Below are 25,602 nucleotides of genomic sequence, written 5' to 3'. Positions count from 1 at the left end.
TGGGCAGGGGTGCCTGGGTCGCTCAGTCAGTTGAGCATCTGGCTCTTGGTTTCAGCTCAGGTCATGATCTCATGATCGTGAGATCAAGCCCCTTATTGGACTCCATGCTCGGTGCAGAGTCTGTTTGAGATTCTCTCTTTCTCTCCCTCTGTTCTCTCTCTCTCAACAGCACACTTTTGAGGGGCCAAGTGGTCCCTTTATAGCATTGGTGGGAGCAAGGTGATGGCTGAGTAAAATAAGCTATACCGAGTGGCCTGTGCCTGTTACATGACAGGTTAGGATCTCTTTTATTTGAGTTGCTGGAGAGGTTCCTCTGGTGCCTCCATTGGGGAATGGCACCCACCAGGAGACTCAGGGAGAGGCTGTTAGGCTCAGCTACACCTTTCCCTTTGTGAAGGGCTGCGAGCATGAGACATGGACCATGATTCTTCACCTTCTGGAGAGCACAAGGCACACAGCAGCCAGGCTGCAGCAGACATGACTCTTTCCTTTCCACATCCCTCTATCTCTTGCTTACTGATTCCCTCAGCCCTCCAGTCACATACAATGTACTGCTTCTTCCCCACTCACAGACTCCGTTTTAAGAGGAATGCAAAGCTCATTCCCTAGAAAGGAAATTAAAGAAAGTCCAAGATCCAAGTTTTCAAAGTGGAATTGGTCTCAGTACCAACCAAAATAGCTGTAAGAGACACTAAGCCTGACCTAGCAGTGGAGGTAGTGATGTAGAGGCATCAAGCCTGGGATTCTAGAGCCACTGCCATTGTTTTGAGTATGACACTCAGATGCCTGTTTTCTCATCCACAAAGTGGGGATGGCTTGAGACATTAGGACAGTCAAATGGTAGGATAATTAGGATATCAGAGAGCCAAAACTGAAAAAGTTAAAACCAACAACCGCCAACCATACATATTCAAGACATAAAGTAATGACTCATAATATCGTCAGAAATGAGATCAGAGCTAATCAAAAAGATATTTACAGTGGGGTTTTATCATGTCAGATTTAAGTACAATCCATATTAAACCAACTATTCCTGCCTCTTTTTCTTCCAACCATTAGTCTAGTGGACTAGGAGACAAAAAGTGGGCTCTTGGTGCTAGTACTATCACTGATCCATAGAGTGAACCTGAAAAAAACAGCTTCACCAGTTTGATGTGCCCTGTTTTCTCCTCTGCAAGGGAGGAGGGTCACACTACACCACTCACTCTCACACCCAGAGACTGAGTCTTCTGCATCCTCTACAACAATCCTGTGGTTTGCTCTTCAGAATCTTTCTGTTCCCCACCAGCCAATCCCAGTTAAAAGCCTCCACAGCTCCACATGGGGATCACAATCAGGCTCCTAGATGGGTTCTTGTCTGTTTCTCCTTTCCCCTAATTTAGCCTGTATGCCAGGGCCAAATAATGTTCTTAGAATGTTGTTTCTGCCATTAACACTTCATGGCTTACGAACATCCCAGAACTCCTGACACGTCTACCCTCTTTACCTTGGCAAACTTCCCCCAGCCAAGCTCCCATCTGACCGTCTACCACCCAGTCCCCCAGAACACTCCTCTGACTCTGGACATTCTGCCACCAGCCCCAGCTAGAGGCCTTCTCCCAGCCTATACTCACTGCCAACTCTAACCCCTTGCTGGAGAGCCTCCCTGAAATCCTCTCCATCCAGGAAGGCCATGTTTGACATTATACCTCTCCTAGGCAGCCTTCCTTTCTTGCTCCTAGGCTCGCTCCTTAGGACTACCAACTGCGCTAACCAGCCCAGGTTTCTTGTATGGCCTATAGACTTTCTGAGGTCAGAGATGGGCATATTGCTCTTCTGTACCCTCTCCTGGTTCCCTGCCTGAGTCTAGTGCTGTGCTGGGCACTGAGGAACATGGGCTGATTGAAGCAAAGGCCCCCAGGGTCAACTAGTACAGTTAACATCTGCTTTGTACATCAGGGACCCCAGCCCTGTGCCTTCCCGCCAATCTTACCACTTCTTGGCCTGTCTCAACTTTGTCTACTCTGTCAGTGGGGACACAAAAATAAAACCCAAAAGTTCCTGCATTGAAAGTGCCTATGAAATACCTGGAAACATGAAACCTGGACATTTGGACAAAAAATTAATATAAGGTGGATCCCACAGTATCCAATATAGCCTCTCAGGAAAATACCTGTAACACTCATTGCTGTCTGTTTACATGTCTACCTTCCCCCTTAAAGAGACAGACTGCAGACCCATGGAAAAAATGTGCAACCTCAAGAAGAAATCGATGTAATTAAATTTACAACAAGAAAACATTTTCTCTCTAATTAAATCCAAAAGTCTACAGGTACTATTATGATCACGGCATCAATTTAACAGCAGACAACTAGAAAAAAACACAACTGTACCACAATAAGGGGACGAGTAAGTAAATGATGGTTCGTCTACTGTGAAATACAGTGCAGCAATTAAAAATAATAGTCATGGATGTCTGGTTCAAGTTGGTAGGCTGACCACCTTCCCGAGACTCCATTAAAATAACTAAGGGATATAAAAGCCATAGCCCACAATAAAAATGAGAATGCGAGGTCTATAAGAGGCTGAGAGCTTCCCACATATTTCTGGAAGGTACAAAGCAGATGGCAGAGTGGACAGTGAAATAGGGTAGAGATAGCCTAAAGCAGTGGACCTTTCAGAGCAAACTCAATCAGAAACAAAAGCATTTCTGTGTTCAGTGGTGACTACTACAGAGAAACAAGTACTTTTAAGATTTTATTTATTTATTTACTTAAAATAAACTCTACACACAGCGTGGGGCTCCAACCTACAATCCTGAGATCAAGAATTGCATGTTTTGCTGAGCCAGCCAGGTGCTTGAAGAAACACTTACTTTATTTTTTTTTAAAGCTTTATTTACTTGAAAGAGAGTAAGAGTGAGAGTGAAGAAGCACACACGGGCATGTCCTGAGGTGCGGGGGAAGGGCAGAGGAAGAGGAAGAGGGAGAAAGACTCTGAAGCAGACTCCAAGCTGAGCACGGGGCCCAACACAGAGCTCGATCTCACAACCCTGGATCACAACCTGAGCCAAAATCAAGAGTTGGACACTTAATCAACTTAGCCACCCAGGGGCCCTGAAACAAGTACTCGAAAATGAAACATGCAACAAAGCAATAGTGGGTTTTGCAGAGGTGGCTGTACCATGAGCAAAATTTTCCTCCATTTTCTAAACTTTGTGTAGGTGGTCATATTATTTTCACAATAATACAAAAGGGACAGCAAGTTATGGCAACTCCAAGTGAAAGCAGATTTCAGGGCACTGAAATAGAGATAACCACATAAGGAATGTAATCTTTCTGAAGCCCCACTGTAAGTGAGGCTCTGAACTAGGAACTGCATGGTATCCAAAATGTAGCACAGTTCCTTGAAGCAGGTCTTATTAACCCCACTCTACAGAGGAGGAACTGACCTTGGAGAGGCTAAGAAACTTGCCTAGGGTCAGAGTTAAAAGGTGACAGGGCAGAGATGCTGACTGACTTCAAATCTCTTGTTCTTCTTTCCACACATCCCCATCCCATGTCACCACTTCAGTGGATGTCACCAAACCAGATCAACCCATGTTCATATGGTATTCAGCTGCTCGCCTGGGATTGGGCAAGGGCAGCTCTGCTGGTCTGATAAAGCTCTGAGGTCACAGGACCAGAAGGGACAGAGGACAAATACCTTCCTGTGATTCTTCGGATCAGCAGAGAGTCTGGGATGCTGAATTCAATCACAGAGTCAAGCTTCTCTTTCCTCTTCTCCATGAGGTCATCAAGCTGTAAAAGAGTATGTGGCTCACCTAAGCTACCAGAGCTTGATCAGAGCCATTTCCCTGAAAGGAATTTAGATATAAAGGGCCAAGAGTTCATTTCCACGCATCAGTGAAACAAATGGAGGCACCCACCATTTCTGCCTGCCTCACAGTCCGAGGGAAGCCATCTAGGAGAAAACCATTCTTGCATTGAGGGGTCTCCAAATTCTTCTCAATGAGCTCCACTACCATTTCATCACTCACCTGGAAGTGAAGAACAAGACAGCCTTGGAATTAAATCTGTTAGTTAGTTGACAGCCCAACTCCAGGGCCACAAATTTGTGTCTGTATAACCTGATTAACAGCATGTTTTCCTGACCCCAAAGAAGCAAATATCAGAGCAAATGTGGAATGGCTCCACCTTCCAAAGAAAATTCAGTTTCATGATTTTTGTGGTTGCCATATATGTGTTCTCTTCCCTTGAGATTCTCTTGTGTCCCAACAATGTGGCTGAGGGAAAAGGATCCACTGCCTGTTACTTGGACAGGAGGCTTCCATGTCTTAGGTACTGAGGTCCTCTCCAGCCATTAGTTAGAATCCTTTTCATCAGATAACAGCTCATCAGCAAGCAGCTGTCAAGACATAAGGAAGGCTTCTCTCTGAGAGATCACTGAGAAGGGCTCCACGGAAGAATAGGGGTTGACCAAAATGCAGAAAGGCACCAACTTTCCCTGTTTCACAATTTGCATTAGGCCAACAATAAAGTGGCCCAGGCCACCCTGGACGTGAGGTAAGAGACAAGGTCATCGAATTGGCAAGACTGGGTCAGAACCAAGGAAATGAGGTATCAGCCCAACATACCTCTTAACCCTCTCAAAGCCCCAATGAGGACCCAACCCAGCTTTCCAAAACTGGTTTTCCTCCTGAGCTTTCATAGAAACAGCAGTTCCCTACCAGTACAACAGTGAAGGCTGCTAACGTCTTATCTCCTAGGACTGGCTGTGAACTTGGGGACAAAGTACAAGCTCTGTGATGAAGTAAAGGCTGGAGATAAGCAATCTCATGGCCATATCCCAATTTTTTTCTCAGCACAAGATCTTCTGCCAAGACCCAAAGTCCAAAATATCTAGTTTTCTGGTTTAGCTCGAGGTCTCACAAACATGAAGGGAAAACTAGAGGTAAAGGGGCAGGTGGGTGGGCAGGCGTACCACTGATGTAGCTACGGAATCTCAAAGCCTGCCAGGAGGTAACGTGGAGATAAAGGCAGAGCCCAGTGCCTTCCCCAACCAATACTCTAAAAGAGAAGATCAGAGGGCCAAGCACAAGATGACTTCTGAAAGAGATTCCCAGATGATAAATATACCTTTTTATCCTCCTCTTCCCCCCAAATAATAAATCTGATCATCTTCATGTATGAACATAAAATAAGGAAAATGTTAAGGAAGCAAGTGGTTTGTAACTTTTTAAGTACTTATGGTATGTCTTTTTGCTCATCAATATTCTATATTATAACCATTGTTTCTGTAGTTTAATTAAAATTATTTCTTGGTGTTCCAGCTTACTAAAATGCCTGAAGGTGATTCTCAGAGGCCAAGTTCCAGAATAACTCAGTTACAACTAAGCTCTGGCACTAACCAAAGAAGATTTAGTAGTTAATAGAACATAATCATCCAATTAGATCAATTGGACTAATAATGTAAGAAAATGCTATTATATCCCCCAAATAGGAGGAATTACTTTTGTCAATTGCCAGTAACTCCACTGTTAGAGATACAGAACACAGAGCCACAAAAATAGAGTTAAAACACCCTGTGGTTTCCTGCATTCTCTCTTGGATAATCCTTGAGTTCTGGCCCAGGGATGGCAGTTTCATTTTTGGCTCTAAAAATTGGGCATGTTACAAAATGCATCAGCACAAAGGAACCTCAAGTATATTGTGAATAGAGGCACCTACCTGTATGCAACTATTAAACTTAGGGTCGTGAGTTCTAGCCCCACATTGGAAGTGGAGCCTACTTGAAATAAAATAAAATATATTTTTTTTAAAAAAGGAATACTGTAAATAAAATAAATGCCACACATTCAGAACGAACCACATAACCTACTACTCTAGAGGTTCATGTAATGTGTAAGTTTGTTAGAACATCCCTCAGCACAGGGCTGTCCGACAGAATTTTCTACAATAATGGAAAGATTCTAAACCTGTGCTGGCTAACAAATTCTTGAAATGTGGCAAGTGAGACTGAGTGACTGAATTCTCAAGTAAATTAAATCGGAAGTAATTTCTATGGTTCCATGTGGCCAGGGGCTACCAAAGAAGGCAGTGCCGATAGAGACTTGGGAATACCCACATTCACTGGTACCACCAAACCTACCAATTTCCCAGCATCCATAGTGGCCTTCAGCTTTTTCCCCAGTTCTGAGCCAGAAGCCACCATGGCCCTCAGCATGTCCCCCGTAGCCAAATGGCAGACACAGAAGTTTTCAGCCAATTTGGGTGCCTGTGGAGGGGAAGAAGAAAATCAAGACAGTTAACACTGAATGCCCGGGCATCAGACAGCCTGGGTGTGAACCTGGCCCTGGCACTCACTGGCTGTGTGAACTTCAGCAAGTGCCAATTTCCTTACCTGTAATAGGGATTAAAGTAACTTATATTATTTTTAAAAATATTTTATTTATTTATTCATGAGAGACATAGAGAGGCAGAGACATAGGCAGAGGGAGAAGCAGGTTCCCTGCAGGGACTCCAATGCAGGACTTGATCCCTGGATCCTGAGATCATGCCCTGAGCCAAAGGCAGATGCTCAACCACTGAGCCACCCAGGCATCCCTCTTTTTTTTTTTTTTTTAAGATTTTATTTATTTATTTGAGAGAGAGAATGCATACACAGGTGGACAGAGCAGCAGGCAGAGGGAGAAACAAGCCAGCCCCATGCAGGGCTCAATCATAGGACCCCAAGATCATGACCTGAGCCAAAGGCAGACTCAACCGACTGAGCCATCCAGATGCCTCTAAAGTACCTTGTGTTCTAATGTAGAATGATTAGAGGGTTACAGTAAGCATTATTATGACAAAATACATATAAAGCACTGAAAACCGCACCTAGCACACAGGAAGTGGTCATAAATATTTGCTATTATCACTACTTTCACTTGACACACACTAGTGACACAAAAGCCTCAGTTTATAAACGGGAAGAGTCAAAATACCAGTATCGGTACTTCACATCGTTGCTGCAAAGTTTATTTTTATTCATTTAAAATTTTTATTTTTAAGTAATCTCTACACCCAGCCTAGGGCTCAAACTTATGACCCTGAGATCAAGAGTCGTATACTGTACCGAGCCAGCCAGGAGCCCTGGCTGCTGTGAAGTTTAAATGAGTTCATGTATATAAAGCACTCAGCATGATGCCTGACATATAATGTGTTGAATGAGTATTTCCCAAAGAATGAATGTGTCTGTCAAGTCCTGTGGCCACTGGCATGGAAGACGGCTGGGGCCAGGTGAAGAATTCTGGTTTCCCCCAGGCACACCTGGTTCTTCCCCCTATCCTCTCAGAGGCTCAGTTTCCTTGCCTGTTTATTTTTTTATTTTTATTTTTTATTTTTTTATTTTTTTTTAACTTTTATTTATTTATGATAGTCATACAGAGAGAGAGAGAGGCAGAGACAGAGGCAGAGGGAGAAGCAGGCTCCATGCACCGGGAGCCCAACGTGGGATTCGATCCGGGGTCTCCAGGATCGCGCCCTGGGCCAAAGGCAGGCGCTAAACCGCTGCGCCACCCAGGGATCCCTATTTTTATTTTTTAAAGAGGTTTCTTTTTTTTTTTAATTTTTATTTATTTATGATAGTCACACACAGAGAGAGAGAGAGAGAGAGAGAGAGGCAGAGACATAGGCAGAGGGAGAAGCAGGCTCCATGCACTGGGAGCCCGACGTGGGATTCGATCCCGGGTTTCCAGGATCGCGCCCTGGGCCAAAGGCAGGCGCTAAACCGCTGCGCCACCCAGGGATCCCTCCTTGCCTGTTTAAAATGAAGGCAAAAAGGCTCCATCTTAGAAAGTAGCTCTGAGGATCAGACAGGATACATAAAAAGAGCATTTGGCTAACAGTATATACTTACTTAGTTTCAGGAGGCAGTATAGGTATATAGCCTTTTGGTTAACACATGGGCTTCAGAGTCAAAATTCCTGGGTTCCAGACACGATGACTAGAGAAAAATTGTATAATCTTACCATTTTTCAAATTTCCTCTAAGTCAAATGGAAACAGTAACAGTACCTCCATCACTGGGTTGATGGGATCAAATGGAGTTGACGTACATACACAGAGACAGGCGCATAGTAAATATTCTATGAACATCAGCTGTACTATATAACCCCTGCCCTAATTCCATGTTCATTCATAGAGAAAGAAAAAGCTGATGCCTCTTCCAAGAACTGTGCTGGGAGCCAGGAAGAGACACGGACCCTGTCCTCTACAGGTTCCCAGTTTGGTGGACAAAATAGCAGAATAAAGACTAGAAGAGGAAGAAACTCTGGACAGCCCAACAGTGGTTTTGTAATGGCAAAACCCCTGTAAGAGATCACAAGGAACAGAATCAGTTTAAGAAGCTTAGCATCCTGGTTCAATTGTTTTATAAAATAAGTAGGGTTGGTTGGATTTTTATTCAAACCAGTGCATTGGGAGTTTTCTTAGCTGCACACAGAAAAGCAAAATAGATTTAACTCAGTGTAGCAAATTCTAGTTTGTGATTCATGGTCTGATTCAGTTCAAGCAAAGACCTGACTCAACAGCAAAATGGAATTCAGATGAAGGAGGCATTAAAAACTGCACTTTGGAAAACCAATGAAGGTTGGACTCTGGCAGTGGAAAACCTTCTGGTCTTCCAGGCTGGCATGGTGGCCACATACCCAAAGAACTGAGCTTTTCTGTCAGTCTTTCTCCTTGGTTGTTGAAGCTAACTTGGGTGAAAATTTTGGAGATTAGGATTATTCAAGGTGAAAAACTGACCAAAACACCAGAGAGCTGTTACCACAGAACCTAACTTTCTATTTTTTATCACCCCCGAATTGCAGGATTCTTTTATGCTGCTCCCAATGATCGGATTCCACAGCTGGGTGTAAGAACACTCCACTAGGGGGGCGCCTGGGTGGCTCAGCCAGTTAAGTGTCTGCCTTTGGCTGAGGTCATGATCCCAGGGTCCTGGGACTGAGCCCCAAGTCAGGCTCCCTGCTCAATGAGGAGTCTGCTTCTAGCCTCTCCCTCTCCCTCTGTGTTCTCTCTTTCTCTTCTCAATAAAAAAAAAAAAAAAAGAAAAAGGAACATATCAGTAGGGAAGGCATGGCAAAGCAGAATAACTCCTTCATTCTCTACTGGCTGCATGGAAGTCAATGTGGTGGGTTGTAAAGAGCATGGACTTTGGAGTCCCACAGATTTACACAGGGATCCTGGCTAAGGCTTAACAGCTTTGTGACCTTGGGCCAGTTACTTCACTTCTCAGCATCTTTTTCCTCACCAAAAGGGGATGTCTACTTCATTGGGCTATTGTAAGGATAAAATAAAATAAGTACCCCAAACATTAAGACACACAGTAGGCAATTAATTAAGACCTCCTTCCATGGTCTTTCTCTTTTGCATTACAAACTACAGAAGTAGCCTGATGAAATAACTTTATTATACTCCCCTCACATTTCAAGCTTATGTTTAGACCATTGCTTCTACTCCAAGTCACCTGGGGGTGCTGTAAAATGCAGATTCTGATCCCACAGGTTAGGGCCTGAGCAACTGCATTTTTAACAAGCTTGCAGGTCTGGCTGTGCTGTTGGCCCCTGGACCGTACTCTTGGTGCTGAGGCCCTGAGTCACTGGGGTCTCACTCGCCATGGACCAGGAAATAGGGTCATCACTTCTGTGAGAACCCTATGGGATAGGGGGCAGGCTTTGGCGAGGCATGGGTAAGAATGGCTAAAACCACTAGAGAGGCAGCATGGTGGGTTTAATGTTCTCAGTCTTCAGTATATTATCACCATCCTCTGGGGCACACTAAAAATACAAAGCCAGGCCTGCCCTTAAAGTTTATGACTGAGTGCTTGTCAGGCAGCACCCTGGGATTCTGATGTACAGTTTGTGAAGTCTTGGGGTAGCGCTGCAATATTGGCTTTTTGGTGGTACAGATCTGGGTTGGAAACTGGGACCTACAATTTACTCACTGTATCTCCCTGAACAAGTTATGCAGCCTTCTTAAGGCCTCAGTGTCTTCATCACTGGAGAACAGAAAATAACGTCTATTTTCAGAGTTTTATTTTGGGGATTTAATAAAACTATGTATACAAAAGCATTCAGCATAGTGCCTGGCATTTAGAGAAATAAAGGGAAACTATTAGTTGTTGAAGTTTGATTTAATCTCAAGTGTTTTCTCACCTTGACTTTATCTCTCTGCCTCTACTCCTTCCCACTCTCATGTCCCATGTTCCTATATATGTAGCAGGAATCATCTCCTAAAATACTGTTGGGTGCACCCCCTACCCCACCCCCAAAGCGTGTGCACACTCCCCACCCCCCACATTCAGAAGCCGTCCATGTGTCCTCAATGTAATAGGGGAGAAGTCCAAATACCTATGTCTAGCATTCAGTGTCCTCCACAATAAACTTCTTACACTTCCCAAGCTCTTTAAATTTACTTGTATAGGTCCACTATCTGGATGCTTCGCACCACTGCAAACAGTGGCTCTATGTATGATTCCCAAATACATAAGCATCTCTGAGGACCTTGGCTCCTCTCCCTTCCCTCCGATGGTCTAAACTCAACCTTTCACAGTAAGCAAATTCTAAGCATATATCTCCCCAAATATCCCTTCTTTCTCTGATAAGGATTCATTTGACTTGGAGTGTTTGCAACATGCCAAGCAATTTTACCATGCACTGTTTTACTGTATTTAGTATGCATAATATAAAACAAACCCATGAGTAGGAACTATTTTTATCTGTATTTTATAAATGAAATTCAAAGGCTAAATTAAATTGCCCAAGATCACATAGCTAGTAGTAACAGCAGAGCTGGCAAGCCCTAGTTCTTATCCATGACATTATATGGCCTTTTAAAAAAACAACCCGTAGAGCCTTAGTGGCTGTCCTTGGGGAAATTGTGTGTGTGTGTATGTGTGTGTGTGTGTGTGTCTGGAAGAGAACACAAGGAGGACTTCACCAAGCTGACAATATTCTGCTTCTTGATATGGATAGAAGCTACACAAATGCAATTGTGAAAATTCACATTGTGAAAATTCATCAAGCTGCTCACTTACGATATTTGTACCTTTCTCCATGTATATTATACCTCAGTAAAAAGCTTTTTAGGGATGCCTGGGTGGTTGAGCATCTACCCTTTGGCTCAGGTCATGATCCAGGGGTCCTGGGATTGAGTCCCACATCAGGCTCCCCACAGGGAGCCTGCTTCTTCCTCTGCCTAATGTCTCTGCCTCTCTCTGTGCGTCTCTCATGAATAAATAAAATCTTTAAAAAAAAAAAAAAGTTTTTTCAAAAGCACAGGAACCCGTGTTTAAATGTCAGCTCTGCCTCTTACCATAAAACCTTAGGCCAGTGATTTTTTTGAGACAATTTTCTCACCTATAAATTGGGGATAATATTGCCAACATTACTGGCTGGGCGTGAAGAATGGAATACTCTTGACAAATTATAGTTCTTATTCTAACTCCTAGCATTTGTCAGAGTCACTCACCTGACACTTCCCACATGGTACTTTGCACTGGTATGTACTATGTGCATGCATATTCATTTCTGCCTCTACACCTAGACTAGTATCACTGGTGTAAGATGGTGACTCTGCTCAGGAATCAGTCATGAGTTCAAATTCCGCCTTTGTTATTTCCTTATGTATATCCGGCGGCAAGATATAGCTTCTGGGCCTCAGTTTATCAGTAAAAAGGCATGGATAATAGGATCTACCTCTTAGGGTTGTAGGGTTAAATCAGAGGACATGTAAAATTTTCGACTAGGGGCCTGTTGCATAAGGGTGATTGTTATATTATACCCTCTTGAGGGCAACAGCTGCTCTCTGCATGTCTAACACCAAAACTATAAAACACAACATGCATAGGGTAGGGGAAAAATCTATTTATTTATTATTTTTTAAAGATTTTATTTATTTATTCATGAGAGACACACACACAGAGAAAGGCAGAAGCACAGGCAGAGGGAGAAGCAGGCTCCATGCAGGGAGCCCGATGTCACGCCCTGGGCTGAAGGTGGGCGCTAAACCACTGAGCCACCGGGCAGCTAAGGCTGCCCAGAAAAATCTAACCCAGAGTAGGAGATAGCAACAGAAAGAGGAGGGGGCTTTGGAGCCATTCAGACACAGGATCTGCCAATTACTTGCTATGTAAATTAGAGAACAGGCCTTTTGAACTTCAATTTCTTTAACTGTAAAAAGGGGAATAAGAGTATGGGACTCATAGAAGTGTTTGTCACTGCATTGACACAGCTAATGGAGGCTGACCTGCAAGATGAAGAACTGGTCTAAGCTGGACACATGGAAAAAACTGAACAGGGCTGGCAGAGAAAATAGGAAACACACCTTGGTCATGATATCTGGGAGCTGCTTCAAAATAACCTGTGAAGGGAGAGTGGATGGGGAAGGAATGGCCACCAGCTAATGGTTGTGAGGGCTAGATAATGGGTACACAGGGATCAGTTTTCTTTTGTATTCAAACTTGGGGCATCTGGGTGGTTCAGTCAGTTAAACCAACTCTTGATTTCGGCTCAGGGTGATCTCAGAGTGGTGAGACTGAGCTTCATGTTGGGCTCTGTACTAGGCATGAAGCCCATTTAAGATTCTCTCTGGGCAGCCCTGGTGGCGCAGCGGTTTGGCGCCGCCTGCAGCCTGGCGTGTGATCCTGGAGACCCGGGATCGAGTCCCACATCAGGCTCCCTGCATGGAGCCTGCTTCTCCCTCTGCCTCTCTCTCTGTCTCTATGAATAAATAAATAAAAATCTTTAAAAAAAAAAAAAAGATTCTCTCTCTCCCTCTGCTTCCCTCCCCCCCACTGCCCCCACTCTCAAGTGCTCTCTCTCTCTCTCTAAAAAACAAAACAAAACAAAAACCACAAACTCTTCATAAAAAAGTCAGGGGGTGCCTGGTGGTTCAGTTGGTTAAGCGTCTGCCTTAGGCTCAGGTTGTGATCCTAGGATCCTGGAATCCAGCCCAAGTTAGGCTCCCTGCTCAGCGGGGAGTCTGCTTCTGCTTCTCCCTCTGCGCCGCCCCCCTTTGTGCTGTCTCACTTGCTCCCTCTCAAAAGAAATAAAATCTTTAAAAAAATAATAGGTAGTGGTGCCTGGCTGGTTCAGTCAGTGGAGCTGCGACTCTAGATCTTTGAGTTCAAGCCCCATGTTGGGAGTGGAACCTAGTTAACTAAAAAGTAAACAAAACATTTTTTTAAAAAGGGACGCTTGGGTGGCTTAGCAGTTTAGCACCTGCCTTCGGCCCCGGGCATGATCCTGGAGTCCCAGGATTGAGTCCCATGTCAGGCTCCCTGCATGGAGCCTGCTTCTCCCTCTGCCTGTGTCTCTGCCTCTCTCTCTTTCTCATGAATAAATAAAATCTTTAAAAAAAAAAAAAAAAAGTTAGGATGTGTTTGCAGATTAATTGCTGCTGGAAGCTGCTGCTTTCCAACCTTTGATTAATGAGCACTGCTGTTTTTTTCAATTCCACAAAACTACAACCAACAGTATTCCTACTGTTCCACTTAATGAAAAGGTATATAGAAGTTAAAAGACTTGTGTTTCCTCAACTCCCAATTACATCTCCTCCACTTCCACAAAGTGTTTTCTGACCAACACCCACCATACATGCACCCTTATAAATCAGCTCATAAGTATAATTTCCTTCAAAACTTCCTGAATACATCACCCTTTACACTGAAATACATCCGAGTTGGGGGGAGGAGAAATGTGTAAGATGAAAAGTAGTCAATAATTACTGAACACCTACGATGTGCCAGGTTGTCATCTAGGTACATAGGGTTACTTTACACATATACATGACACAATCTTCCAATATCCTTGTCAGCTTTTGGCCTACATGAGTAAGGACCTTATCAGTTTTGTTCACTTCTCTATCTCCAGTGTTCGGTACTCATGAAATGTTGAATAAGTAAGGTAGGTATTATCACCATTTTTCAAGCGAAGACATTAAGGCTTAGAAGTTACACAGCTCGCTGTGTAAAGCCCTGTCTCAGCACTGGGACAGATTGTTCATTATACAACTAATGGAATTATTAACTTCCGTATGAACTAAGAAAAAATAATTGACGCATCTGAGCTACTCTGTTTATACTCAGTCACTCACAGCAAAAGTCCGCAGAGTCTGGGATTAAACATTCCTAGGCTGCATGCAGTTTCCCTAATAACAGAGAGTGGTAGCAACAAGAGACTTCAAAGTTACTGAGGTCAAGTGTATTAGGTGAGTTCCAAGAATGAATCAGCTCCAGCTATAGAGAGAAAAGGGAAAGTGGTCGTTCATGACCTAGTGCCCAGAGCCAAAAAGCAATTATCACAGGAATGAGCTGAATCTCCCAGACTTCCCTTGTCATCATCCACATTATTCTGTGTCCTTCATCCATTTCCAACCCCATCGGTGCCAAGTGATGTGCTGGGTGCCAGAGGGGTCCCAAGAATGAGTAAGACAAGATCTTTTCCAGAGCTAGAAAAGTGGGCGGGCACAAAGCTGTCCCTAGAACACCATTCACTTAGGCACTCAGACTTGCAAGAATTCCCTCTTTATTTACTTATTTAAAGATTTTATTTATTTACTTGACACACACACACACACAGAGAAAGCACAAGCAGAGAGTGGCTGGCAGAAGGAGAGGGGGAAGCAAACTCCCCACTGAGCAGGGAGCCCAATGCAAGATTCGATCCCAGGACCCCAGAATCATGACCTAAGCCCAAGGCAGATGCTCAACAGACTGAGCCACCCAGGTGTCCCCGAATTCCCTCTTTAGAACCTAACAACCAACAAGAACCTGTGACCCGGGAGGCAATGCCAAACCTAATGCAGGAAGGGTACACTGATAACCCAAACCTATGGGCCTCCATTTTCAAAATGAGATCATAGATCCCAACTCTGATCTATGGGTCCATTACAGCACAGAACCAAGTAAGACCCCACGGTCTGCTAAGGTAGAAGGTAACTTTAGACTCCAAACTCCTGGAGCCCCATGGCTCCTGAGTTTCCAGACTGGATGAAGTCAATTTCGCTGTCTTCAAAAAGCAACTGACCTCTCTGGGCCTGTTTCCTCACCTGTATGTTGAGGTACCCTCTCCCATTCCCCCAACTTAACTGGCTCAGGCAGGTCATGCCTCATTTCTCTTAGTACTCCTCTCATGAGCACAGGCCAGCTCCCCCCGCCCCACGTGCTGGAGATGCTCCTCCACCTTCAGTCATTAATCCTAAGAAGCAAGGCTGCCCTACCCTGAATGCCTGGCACATAGCCCTGAACAATCCACTTCCACATTGCAGGGAATCTGGGGTCCCTGGCTCCACTCAGGCTGTAATCTAGATGCCTCAACCGAAGGCTCACCCCAGCGCTCAAACCCTCGCAGCTTTTAACCCCTTAAGGGATCTAAATCCGTCCTCCCATTCTCCCCAACACGACACCTCAAACCTAGATCCCTCCAGAACTCTAATGCTACCTCAGGCTTCCCCCGACCTCCAATCGCACCCTCTCGCAAACGCCTCACCAGAATCCCAGACGCCGGCCAGGACCCCCACACCCTCCCCAGGCCTAAGCCCACGGTCCCGCTCCAGGGCGATCCGGACCTCCGGCCGTCCTGACCTTGGGATTCCACAGGCTCCGCCGCCAAGCCCGGCCCCGCAGCTCACCTGGGTACCCTTGCCCGCCCCGGGAGGCCCCAGCAGCACAGCCCGGATGCCTTTAGGACTCTCTGGGGCCGGTTCGGCCGCGGGGACGTTGGGAGCCATGGCCGCCAAGCCTCTCGCCGCTCAACCCGCCAGCGCACACACACACCTCGCAGGTCCAGCGCTTCCAGCCTAGCGCGCCGCGCACGCCACGCACGGCCCGCTCGCCGCTAACACTGGTCCGCCGCCACGTCCGTCAAGTCGCTCCGCCCTCCCCCGAGCGCGACGGACACTTCAGCGCACCAACCACGAGGCCAGGCTGCGGAAGACTGCTTCTTATTGGATAGAATCTGTACGGAGTAAGGAAGGGGCGGGCCATCATGGACCAAGTGGGGTTGGGGCGCGCGGCGGGTGTGCGGAGTGGGCGGGAAAAAGTGAAGCAAGACTGGAGGCCCGGCTGGGAGTTCCAGGTTGGCTTTGACAGTTAATGACACCGGCAAGTCCGGTGAAGCCTCTGAAATTGCCCCTGGGAGTGCAAATGAGGGAAAAATCAGTCTTAGAAGACAAATTGATAATATGTATCAAATGTCCTTTGGCCCAACAACTGAACTTTCAGGAATTCAAGACATAATCCAAGAAAGATATGGTGAAGGTTTGAGTAACAAAGATATTAATTGTAGCACTTACAACAGCCAAAAAGCCTCAAATAAGCCAACCAAAGAACAAAACAAAACAAAAGCAAAGGCAATATCCCAAATGTTCAACAAGAGATTGGTTAAACAGATCGCAGCAAATTTGTATCCTGAATCCCTGCCCCCTCCCACCCCATTGTATAAAATATTTAAACACAAGGGGAAAATGTTCACCAAACAGGATACAAAATTGCAGTTACAACAAAATCTCAATTTTGACTTTACAAGTGGTGATCTGACTTTACACAGTGGTTACAGGAGCCTCTCCCCTTCTTTGTGCATGTTTATATTGTCAAAAAGTTCTATAGTAAGTTCTGTAATAAACAGCTACTACTTTTATAATAAGAAAACAACCGTTTTTAAGTCAGGGAAAAGTAGTTTTTCTCAAAAGAGATGACCTTCTTTTGGAGAGGAAAAGTATTTCTACAGCTTTTTGGTGTGTGAGAGTTTCATCCACACCCCTATGAAGCAATCCCTGAGGCCCTGGCAAGACCAGCCCCAAGGGCCCTCTTGGACTTTTAGTCAGAAAAAATCATGTTTCCTCATAGGCCCTTTGCAACTTATTTTCTACATCCTGGTAGTGAATTTGATTTCCCTTCAGTGTGGTCTCTTCTATATAACCTCACAAAAGAAATGAACATTTATTCCCCCTCTGCATGCTGGACTGCTTACAAGGTGCCTGGCCTTGAAAGAGGCAGAGATTGTTAAAACCATTTTTCAGGAAAATATGCAGTGGTTAGCCCAGAGCCACATAGTGGCAGGGTCACAATTAAGACTGCGGAGGATGAGCTAGGGTCCCAGAGAGCCTGTCAGGATTTGTAGGGGTGAGGGTGAGGGTGGGGAACAAGAACATCTTTTCTGGTGGAAGCCTCTATGTAGCCAAAATTCACTTTACTCCGAGAAAGCCAGAGTTTATCAAGGTGTGCTGTGCCCAAGGCACCAGGCAAGGGACTTAGGAGCAGTTTTCCCTTTCTGCCACTAATCCCTACAGTGATTTCTACCAGGCATGGATCCCTCAGGAAGGAAAGGAACTAAGACTACACATAAATACACACAGTGTAAAGTTTATTTATTCAAATTTCAATAATTTCCTAATCTTTGGAAGCAGACTAAAGACCATAAGGGGGATATCGACAGCCCTGGGGAAGGAAGGATTACTTCATTCATTTACTCAACTTAATTTGTATTTATAACTGCTACCATCTACCTAGTATTGGATATTGCATGCCAGCCCTGTGCTAAACACTTTATATGCATTGACTCATTTAATTTGCAAAACAGACTATATGTGTAATTACTTAATTATCTGCATTTTTTACATTTTTAATTTGTATTTATAACTGCTACCATCTACCTAGTATTGGATATTGCATGCCAGCCCTGTGCTAAACACTTTATATGCATTGACTCATTTAATTTGCACAACAGACTATATGTGTAATTACTTAATTATCTGCATTTTTTTAAATAGAGGAGATTAAGGCACAGAGAGATGAGCCTGTGGCTGGGCAGATCTGAGCTCAGGTCTGTCTGTCTGGTGTCCAGCATTACCAGGTAACAAGACAGGCAGTTTCTGCAGACATGGGACTCACGGTGCAGCTGGGTTCCAGCTAGAGGGATCTTGGAGGTGAAAGAGATGGACCTTGAAAGATACAGAGGATTTGGCTTTGGGTTGGGGGACATTTCAGGCCGAGAGAACATTCAGAGCAAACCATCAGAGGAGAGAAAGAGAATGGAGTGTGTTGTAGATTTTATCCAGTGGGTTTTTGGGAATTGGGAAGTTTCTTAGAACCATTATGATCAGATTCACATTTTAATAGGATCACTTGTAGGGCAGACTGGAGAGGAAAGAAAGAGAGGAATACAAGACAACCAAAATAATTTCTGTTCGTATTTTGTGGTAGGCAGAACAATCCGCCTCCCCCGAAGATGTTCGTGTCCTAATCCCTGAACCTTGTGACCATGTTACCCTTCCATAGCAAAAGGGACTTTGCAGATGTGATTAAGTTAAGGATTTTGAGATGGAGAGCTTATCCTGGATTATCTGGATGGACCCAATATAATCACAAAGGTCCTCATAAGGATAAGAGGAAGGCAGGAGAGCCAGAGAAGGCATGATAACATAAGCAGAGGTCAGAGTGGTGTGATTGTTGACTGAGGACCACAAGTCAAAGAATGATCACAGCCTCTGAAGCTGTAAACGCAAGGAAAGACTTTCCTCTAGGGCCTCCAGAAGAAACATACCTTCTGCTGACACCTTCGTGTTAGCCCCATAAGACCCATTTCCAACATCTGACCTCCTGAATTGTAGGATAATAAATTCGTGTTCTGGGCAGCCCGTGTGGCTCAGCGGTTTAGCGCTACCTTCAACCCAGGGCCTGATCCTGGAGTCCCGGGATTGGGTCCCACATCAGGCTGCCTGCATGGAGCTTGCTTCTCCCTCTGCCTGTGTCTCTGCCTCTCTCTCTCTCTCTCTCTCTCTGCCTCTCATGAATAAATAATAAATCTTTAAAAATAAATAAATAAATTCGTGTTCTAAACCATCAAATTTGCAGTAACATTATGGCAGCAATAGGAAACATATATGCTCTTTGGGTGCAAGCAGCAGAAGCAGAATATGGCTACATCAATCAAGGAAGGAATCCACTGAAAGGATATAGTTGTATACAGGCAGCCTGAGGAATGATAGGAGCCAGGGCTGCTTTGGGTAATCTAGATACCAGGAATAAATGGACAAGGCTGAAGGGAATATTTATTCCCTCCTCTGGCTTTTTCCATAAGGAGAGACCTCTTTTAGAATAATACTCTTGTTTCTTTCCTCTCCAGAGGAGGAGGAGGAGGTGTGTCTTATCTGATTGCTGAATTTAGGGAGAATGAACAAAGCTCAGTTCAGCTCTCCCCTCCTCTTTCTCTTTCAGATCTATCTGCCTATGTGAACCACATTTTTTTGCTCTCTTCCTCCATGCTCTAAATTTTCCAGGATCTGGCCTTCTCAGGGATGATTATTATTTTCCAGTACTGCCTGAGACTGGGTGGAAAAGATTGTTTTTGGGGGTTCAGTATTAGTAATTCCATGTGTGTGTCAGACCTAAAGGTGCATCTCTGACAGCTTTTTCAGTAATAAAGGGGATATTTTGACTTCCTTCTGTCCTACATCTGTAGCTACCTATCATTGGGTTCCAAACTTGGATGAGGCTACCCTCCAACACAATAAATGATTTCTCATGATGCTATGATTGGAATGACTCAGCTTGACTGTTCCCTGTATCTGTGTCATTCTACTCAAGATTCAAAGTTCTGGCTTGGTTTGGATTTCATGTTCACCCCTTGGGAAAGGTGGAGAATATCTTGATGAATAGTTCCCCCCAAGACTGCGGGGATGGGAGTAGTTCCCCAAAAGCAAATGACGACAGTTTCTGAAATAAGAGGGAGGAGCCATTGGGCATGCAGAAATGACAGATGTCCACAGCAGGGTGTATTGCAAAAATCCAGGAGAAAGTTAGTGAGGGACTGGCCTATGAAAGTAGAGTTAATGGGAACTGACACCAGACCATATGCGGGTAATAATGTCCGTGTCTTGGGGCCAGGACTTGGGGGAATGTAGGTCATTAATATTCATCTCATTCATTCCCTGATTCATTCAACATATAGTTAGTGGTCACATATTAAGTACCCAGCACTGTGCTTGAGGCCAGGGATCTGGTGCTGAACAAGGAGGGCAGGTGATCCACTCTCCTAGAACTTGTAGTCAAGGGAGTAACAAAATTCAAGTAAGGTGGCCATTTCAGTACAGGGATGAGGGCAATGCTGGAGAAGGTATAGGCTTCAGTGGAAATACAATGGAGGGGCACCTGTCCCAGATTTTAGGGGAAGTGACATTTAAGAGACATGAAACCTAGAGGATGAGGAGAGTTTGCCTGGAGAAGAGGGAGAGTACAAAGGCAGCTGCATGTGTCAAGGTCTGGAGGCAAAGGAACAGGTGGCAAATTGAGGAGAACTGTGGTACTCAGCAGAGGAACGCCTCTCCTATGTTGAAGTCCTATACTGCAAAGGGCTTGAGGGGCAGGGGACAGCCACATCTCCTCCTATTGAAGCTGAAAGTATAGAATCTTGCCAGCCTTTCTGGGAACTGGGGATTGAGCACATGACACGACACATGAAAGTCCTTTCCCAGGACTTTGACCTTTGAGAGAGAGAGGCAACGTGGCAGGGCTGTTCTTGGAGGGGACCTGGGAGTCTTGCAGCAGTGGGTGACCAGTGGCCAGTAGTGGCTGTCAACCAGGCTTTTTCTGCAGTATGTTTTTGCCCGTGTTCTTAGCCTAAGTGCTTTGGGTTCCCATCCATGTTTGGAGCTCATGAGCCCCACAAGTTATTCAACACAACCCTTCATTCTTTAGGTTAGCCACCAAATAGATGGTATAGGGTTGAGAGAGGGTCAATTACAACTTGAGAGGGTGAGGGAAGAAGCAAGAGGGTGGGAGACAGGGCTTTCCCCTTCAGTAAGAAGAGAGATGCCTTCAGAGGAAAAGCTCCCTTCCTGCCTACCTTTAGATGTTGAAGGAGGATTCAGTGCTTAATCTAACAGCCATCCTGGGGTTGTGAGGGAAGAGCTAAGAGATTCAGAGAGAAGCTGACCCAGAGGTGAACATCACTGTACTGCTAAATGAAACAACGTCGTATCACCCGCCTCTAGACTTCTTGTGGTGGGAGCCACATTCATTTGGGTATTCTGGTTCCTGCTGCTGAAAGCGCCTCATGTGACACTGCAAGCCATCTAAACCCTATGGGTCATAGTAAACATTAACTATGACCACCTGCATCAAAACCGTGGGGCAGATGGTTTTGTCCTAGGAGAGAGGAAAGAGAAGAAAAAGAGAATAAGAACTAAATCTGGGGAACCAACATCTGAGGAGAAAGAGGTGATCAGCAAAGGAGTCTGAGAACAATCAGAGAGCTAAGAAGAAAACCTGAAGTTTTGTTTTATTCAACACACTCTTTTTCATCTGGAAAACTCCTACTCATCCTTCAAAGTCCAGCTTAAATATCCCTTCTTCTATGAAGCCTTCCTGTGCACTTGGCCCACAGTCTCACACTCTGAGTTAGTTGTCCTGATGCTCTGGTTCCCACACATACCCTTCTTTTCTTGCGCTTATCATGATTTATTGTGATTTTCTGCTTTTACATCTTCCCCTGCTCCAGGCTATGAATGAATTCCCTAAGAGCTGGGATGCTCTGACTGCATCTTCCAACTCAGCCTAGCATGGGGCTCGGCAGCTGGTGGTAATAATAAAAGCTAATGTTTGATGACTGATTATCCTATACCAGGCACTATGCTAAGTGCTTTACATATGGAAAATCATTTAATCCTCATGACAGCTTTGTGAGGTAAGTGCTACTATTAGTCTCAATTTATAGATGAAGAACTGTAAGGAGAAGTTATCTTTTTTTTTTTTTTAAAGATTCCATTTATTTATTCATGAGAGACACAGGCAGAGGGAGAAGCAGGCTCCCTGCCGGGAGCCTGATGCAGGACTCTATCCCAGGACCTTGAGGGTCATGACCTGAGCCAAAGGTAGATGCTCAATCACTGAGCCACCCAGGCATTCTGAAGTGAGAAGTTATTTAAATTCAGGTGATCTGACCCTCTGGCCTGTACTGTTACCATTGATAAATGTTTGTTGATTGACATGATAGGAGGAGCATTACCAAAGCCAAAGAAAGAGTTTCAAGGGTACATTAGTCAGCTTCAGCTACGTTATGGTGCAGTGACAAATAGCCCCCAAAATATCAGCTTCTAGAAAAGTTTACATGTCAGTTGCAGATCTGCTATGGTTCTGCCATGTATCAGGTGTGCTGGCTGAAGGAAAAGGCTCTATCTAGAACATTGCTGCTCTCAGGGGAAGGAGAAAAGAGAGATAGGGTTTTGGAGTGAGCTTGTACTAGGGAGATATGATAGTACACATCTCTTTCCAACTCCATGCTCAGTGATATCACATTGGCAGCTTGAAATCAGTCATGGTGGGAGTATTTATACCATGGAAATCAGCAAATTCTCCCCTCCCCTTCCCTGAGAGCCTGTTGTTAAGCACTTATCAGCATAGCCCCAGGAAAGGACAACAATGTTAGCTCTTAAAGCTTCTGCCCAGTGATGGCACAGGTCATGGAAGTACCACAGGTCACACACACTCATATTTTACTTGTCAAAGCAAGTTTCATGGCCAAGCTGCAATACCAGGAATATACTTCTCCCACTGGGAGAGGCCCACTAGGAGGGGCAGTGGATTATTTGTGAATAATGAAGTAATGCAGTCTGCCTCTATGAAGGAGTCCAAGATGAAAATTAAAAAAGCCACTTATAACTGGCCTTGAGAAGTTCATCCATGACCTTTAACAAGGGAGTAGTTTCAGTTGGAAGCTGGGGTGGGATGTGATTTTCGGGGAGCGAGGTATGAATTAAGATCCCTCATTCCTAAGGCTATCCAGGGGAAGGAGGGAGGCAGGTGAGTTGGTAACCAGATGGGGTGGCCAAGTGGAGGCAATGTGCCTGAGTGTCATTTTAGTACTAACCAATTTTTTTCTGCAACCAAGATTGGCATGAGGGAAGGCAAAGAATGAAAGAGAAAGAATCTCATTTTGAGGGTCCTAGAAGCACAAGAGCGGGGAATGGCAGAGAGAGAGAGGGAGAGAAGGGGGGAAAGAATCTCAAGCAGACTCTGCACTGAGTGTGGAGCACATTATCAGTCTCATGACTCTGAGATCATGACCTGAGCAGAAACCAAAAATCGGACACTTAACCGACTGAGCTACCCAGGCACCCAGCATCTATCACTTTTCTGGTGGTGGGGAGGACCCAAGAAAACACAGGATCTCAGAGCCCCATCCCCTCCCCATGATCCAGGGCAAAGCCAAGGACTCGAGACACCTCCAAGGGTCTCCTCATGACTTCATGTACTGCAAGGGGCAGCAGAATGTGTTGCTGTCCATTGTGGATTGAGGGGTGGTGGGCACTGGTGACAGGTGGACTAGAAGAGGCCTCGATGGGGGTACAGGGAGCTTGCAGCAGGGACCTCTATGGACATACCTGCATGCCTTCTTGGGTGGAGCCTCGTGCAGTGATCAGCTGCTGTCACTACTGCTGCTATTAGAACAAGCCCACAGTCTCCTATCTAAAACCAGAGCAGATTCAGAATTTGGAATTCCTTTGGACTTTAGACAGAGGTGATTAGGGGCATGTGTAGTGTGTTACGTAATGTTGCTTAGTATGCTCCAGGGGCAGCCCTGTGTAATGAAATACAAGAATATTTCTGCAGCACAGTGTACAGGATACATAAATATTCTAGAGTCTCGTATTGTTTAAATCAGAATGTCTTTCAGGTCAGATTTTGCTGTCAAGTTTACTTTCGGTGCCAAATTTAAAGTCTTTACAGTTCAATCCTGGGAGTCACCCTGGCTCCTTCCTTTCCTTCCTTGCTCTCCCTCCAGATCCAAGGGGACAGCAAATGCCACCCCTCCTGTCTCCTCAACACCTCTCATGTCCTGCTCCTTCCTTCCATCCCTCCTGCCTGTCTTGGCGCAAGCCACCTTCCCCTCTCACAGGGATCCACAACCACCACCTCCTAGCTGACCTCCTGCAGACTCCAGTTTCTCCTCTCTACTGCCCCCAGAGGAGTTGCTCTAGAATGCAGACTTTTGACTTGGCCTGGGTGTCTCCTCAGGATACCAGCAGAACTGAAGAATGCTGTCTTTAATGGTCCTGGATATGGAAACCTATCTTTTGGAGTCTGGTGAGCAAGAAACAATTGTGTGCTCCCAGATGGAGGTCCAGGTGACTTACAAAGTTCCACACTGAGGTCTAAGCTATCTGCTACTCCCCCACAGAAGGAGGTGTTCTGCTGGGTGCAAGAAGCTCCCCGTACCCCACCCCCTCTCCATCCTCAGGAGTCATGGCCCCCCCTGACTGCTCAGGCAGGAGCCAGGTATGTGCCTGCCTGCTTATCAGGTACAAGTAATTTGTGCAAACACACATTCCAGAATCAATTTCTCAGGATTACGAAAGAGGACTAAGCTCCATTTTGCCTGAGAGTTCTTGCTGCAACTCCAAAAGCCAATGCTGACTCCCAGAGAGTCTGGTTGGTCACAGTCATGGCCCTGTTTCATAGGTTACTTGGGGCCACAGCTGTCTAGAATGAACGCAGGCAAGAGGCCAGCTCTCCTTCTTGTGCCTATAAAAGCCAAACAAAATCCCAGGTCCTCTCAGTTAGGGAAGCAGCCCCTGATCCCAGTGGTTACATGTATAAGACAAAAAGGAGAGAAACGGGAGCTCCAGGTTACTGGTCTAGCTTCAGTGAAAGAAGTGACCATGAGGCTTCCATTTCCCCCTCCCCTTTTGGTGTTCAAAGTTCTCCATAATTTAACTTTTAAAAAGTTGCTGTTTATGGAGCAAGTCTTTATACCAGGCCCTGTGTTCAGCTCTCTATACACTCTCACTGAGTCATTTCAATGCTCCTACTATGTCAGAACTATCATGATCTCTACCTTCTGGTTGGGAAAACTGAGTCCCAACCTGATTACTTGGCTTGCTTATCATACAGCTAGTGAAAGCTCCAATCACCTAGCATTTTCTTTTGTGATGGATGACTGTTTTTCACAAGTATTTGATGCCCCTCCCTGTTAATATCCTTGCCCTCTGAAAATTAGGCAAGAGCATATGACGTGCTTTGGCCAATGAAATATGAGCAGAAGTAACGTGTGCCATGCCAGGGAAGAAGCTTTCAAGAGCCGGTTCAGGATTCATTTACTCTCTTTTCCCTGCCTCTGAAGTTGTAAAGCCTGGGTTGAGATGGAGCCTTTATCAGCCTAGGTCTCTGACAGCCTATCTTGAGCAGACTACTAGTTGATTCAAATGAGCATATTCCTGTGAGCAAGGAACATATTTCATTGTTTTAAGCTACTGAGATGTTCTGGTTATTTCTTACTGCAGTAACACCTAGTCAGTCTTAATCAATCTCTCCCTCGTGTGGGGTCGGAATGAAGAGGCTGGACAGGAGACTCTTGCCATGTGGGTCAAAACCCACGTACCATAAGCTCTGAGTTCCAGTTACCTATACAGACTGATCCCTTGCCACCTGCCACAGTGCACCCCTTCTTCTGTGCCCTTCCTGGGCTTCACAACCCCACCTGACCTGGCAACCACTTCCCAATTTTTGTAACATGCTTCCTGCTCTTTTGCCACTCAAACCACAATTTTGAGATATGGTTTTCTAAAGAACTGGCTAAGCCCAA

At 45.1% G+C, this 25,602-nt stretch overlaps 1 protein-coding gene across 3 annotated transcripts in view; it reads right to left on the bottom strand.

Annotated features, from left to right (window-relative positions):
• Window positions 1-23,504, bottom strand: part of AK2 (adenylate kinase 2) — a 29,217-nt gene extending 5,713 nt beyond the window's left edge. The window contains exons 1-4 of one of the 3 annotated variants that reach the window (XM_025447319.3): window positions 23,402-23,504; window positions 6,130-6,255; window positions 3,908-4,018; window positions 3,685-3,779 (exon numbers count right to left, since the gene is read on the bottom strand). In XM_025447319.3, the coding sequence (XP_025303104.1) occupies window positions 3,685-3,779; window positions 3,908-4,018; window positions 6,130-6,255; window positions 23,402-23,407 (338 nt within the window). In that variant the 5' untranslated portion in view covers window positions 23,408-23,504. Of the gene's footprint in view, window positions 1-3,684; window positions 3,780-3,907; window positions 4,019-6,129; window positions 6,256-15,652; window positions 15,841-23,401 lie in introns of those variants that run through there. The other 2 variants (XM_025447317.3, XM_025447318.2) reach the window with 2 other exon arrangements.
• Window positions 23,505-25,602: the final 2,098 nt, after the last annotated feature.

This window comes from Canis lupus, chromosome 2 (assembly GCF_003254725.2).
Source record: "Canis lupus dingo isolate Sandy chromosome 2, ASM325472v2, whole genome shotgun sequence".
NCBI classification, from domain to species: Eukaryota; Metazoa; Chordata; class Mammalia; order Carnivora; family Canidae; genus Canis; species Canis lupus.
This window is presented reverse-complemented; position numbering and strand designations above follow the sequence as displayed.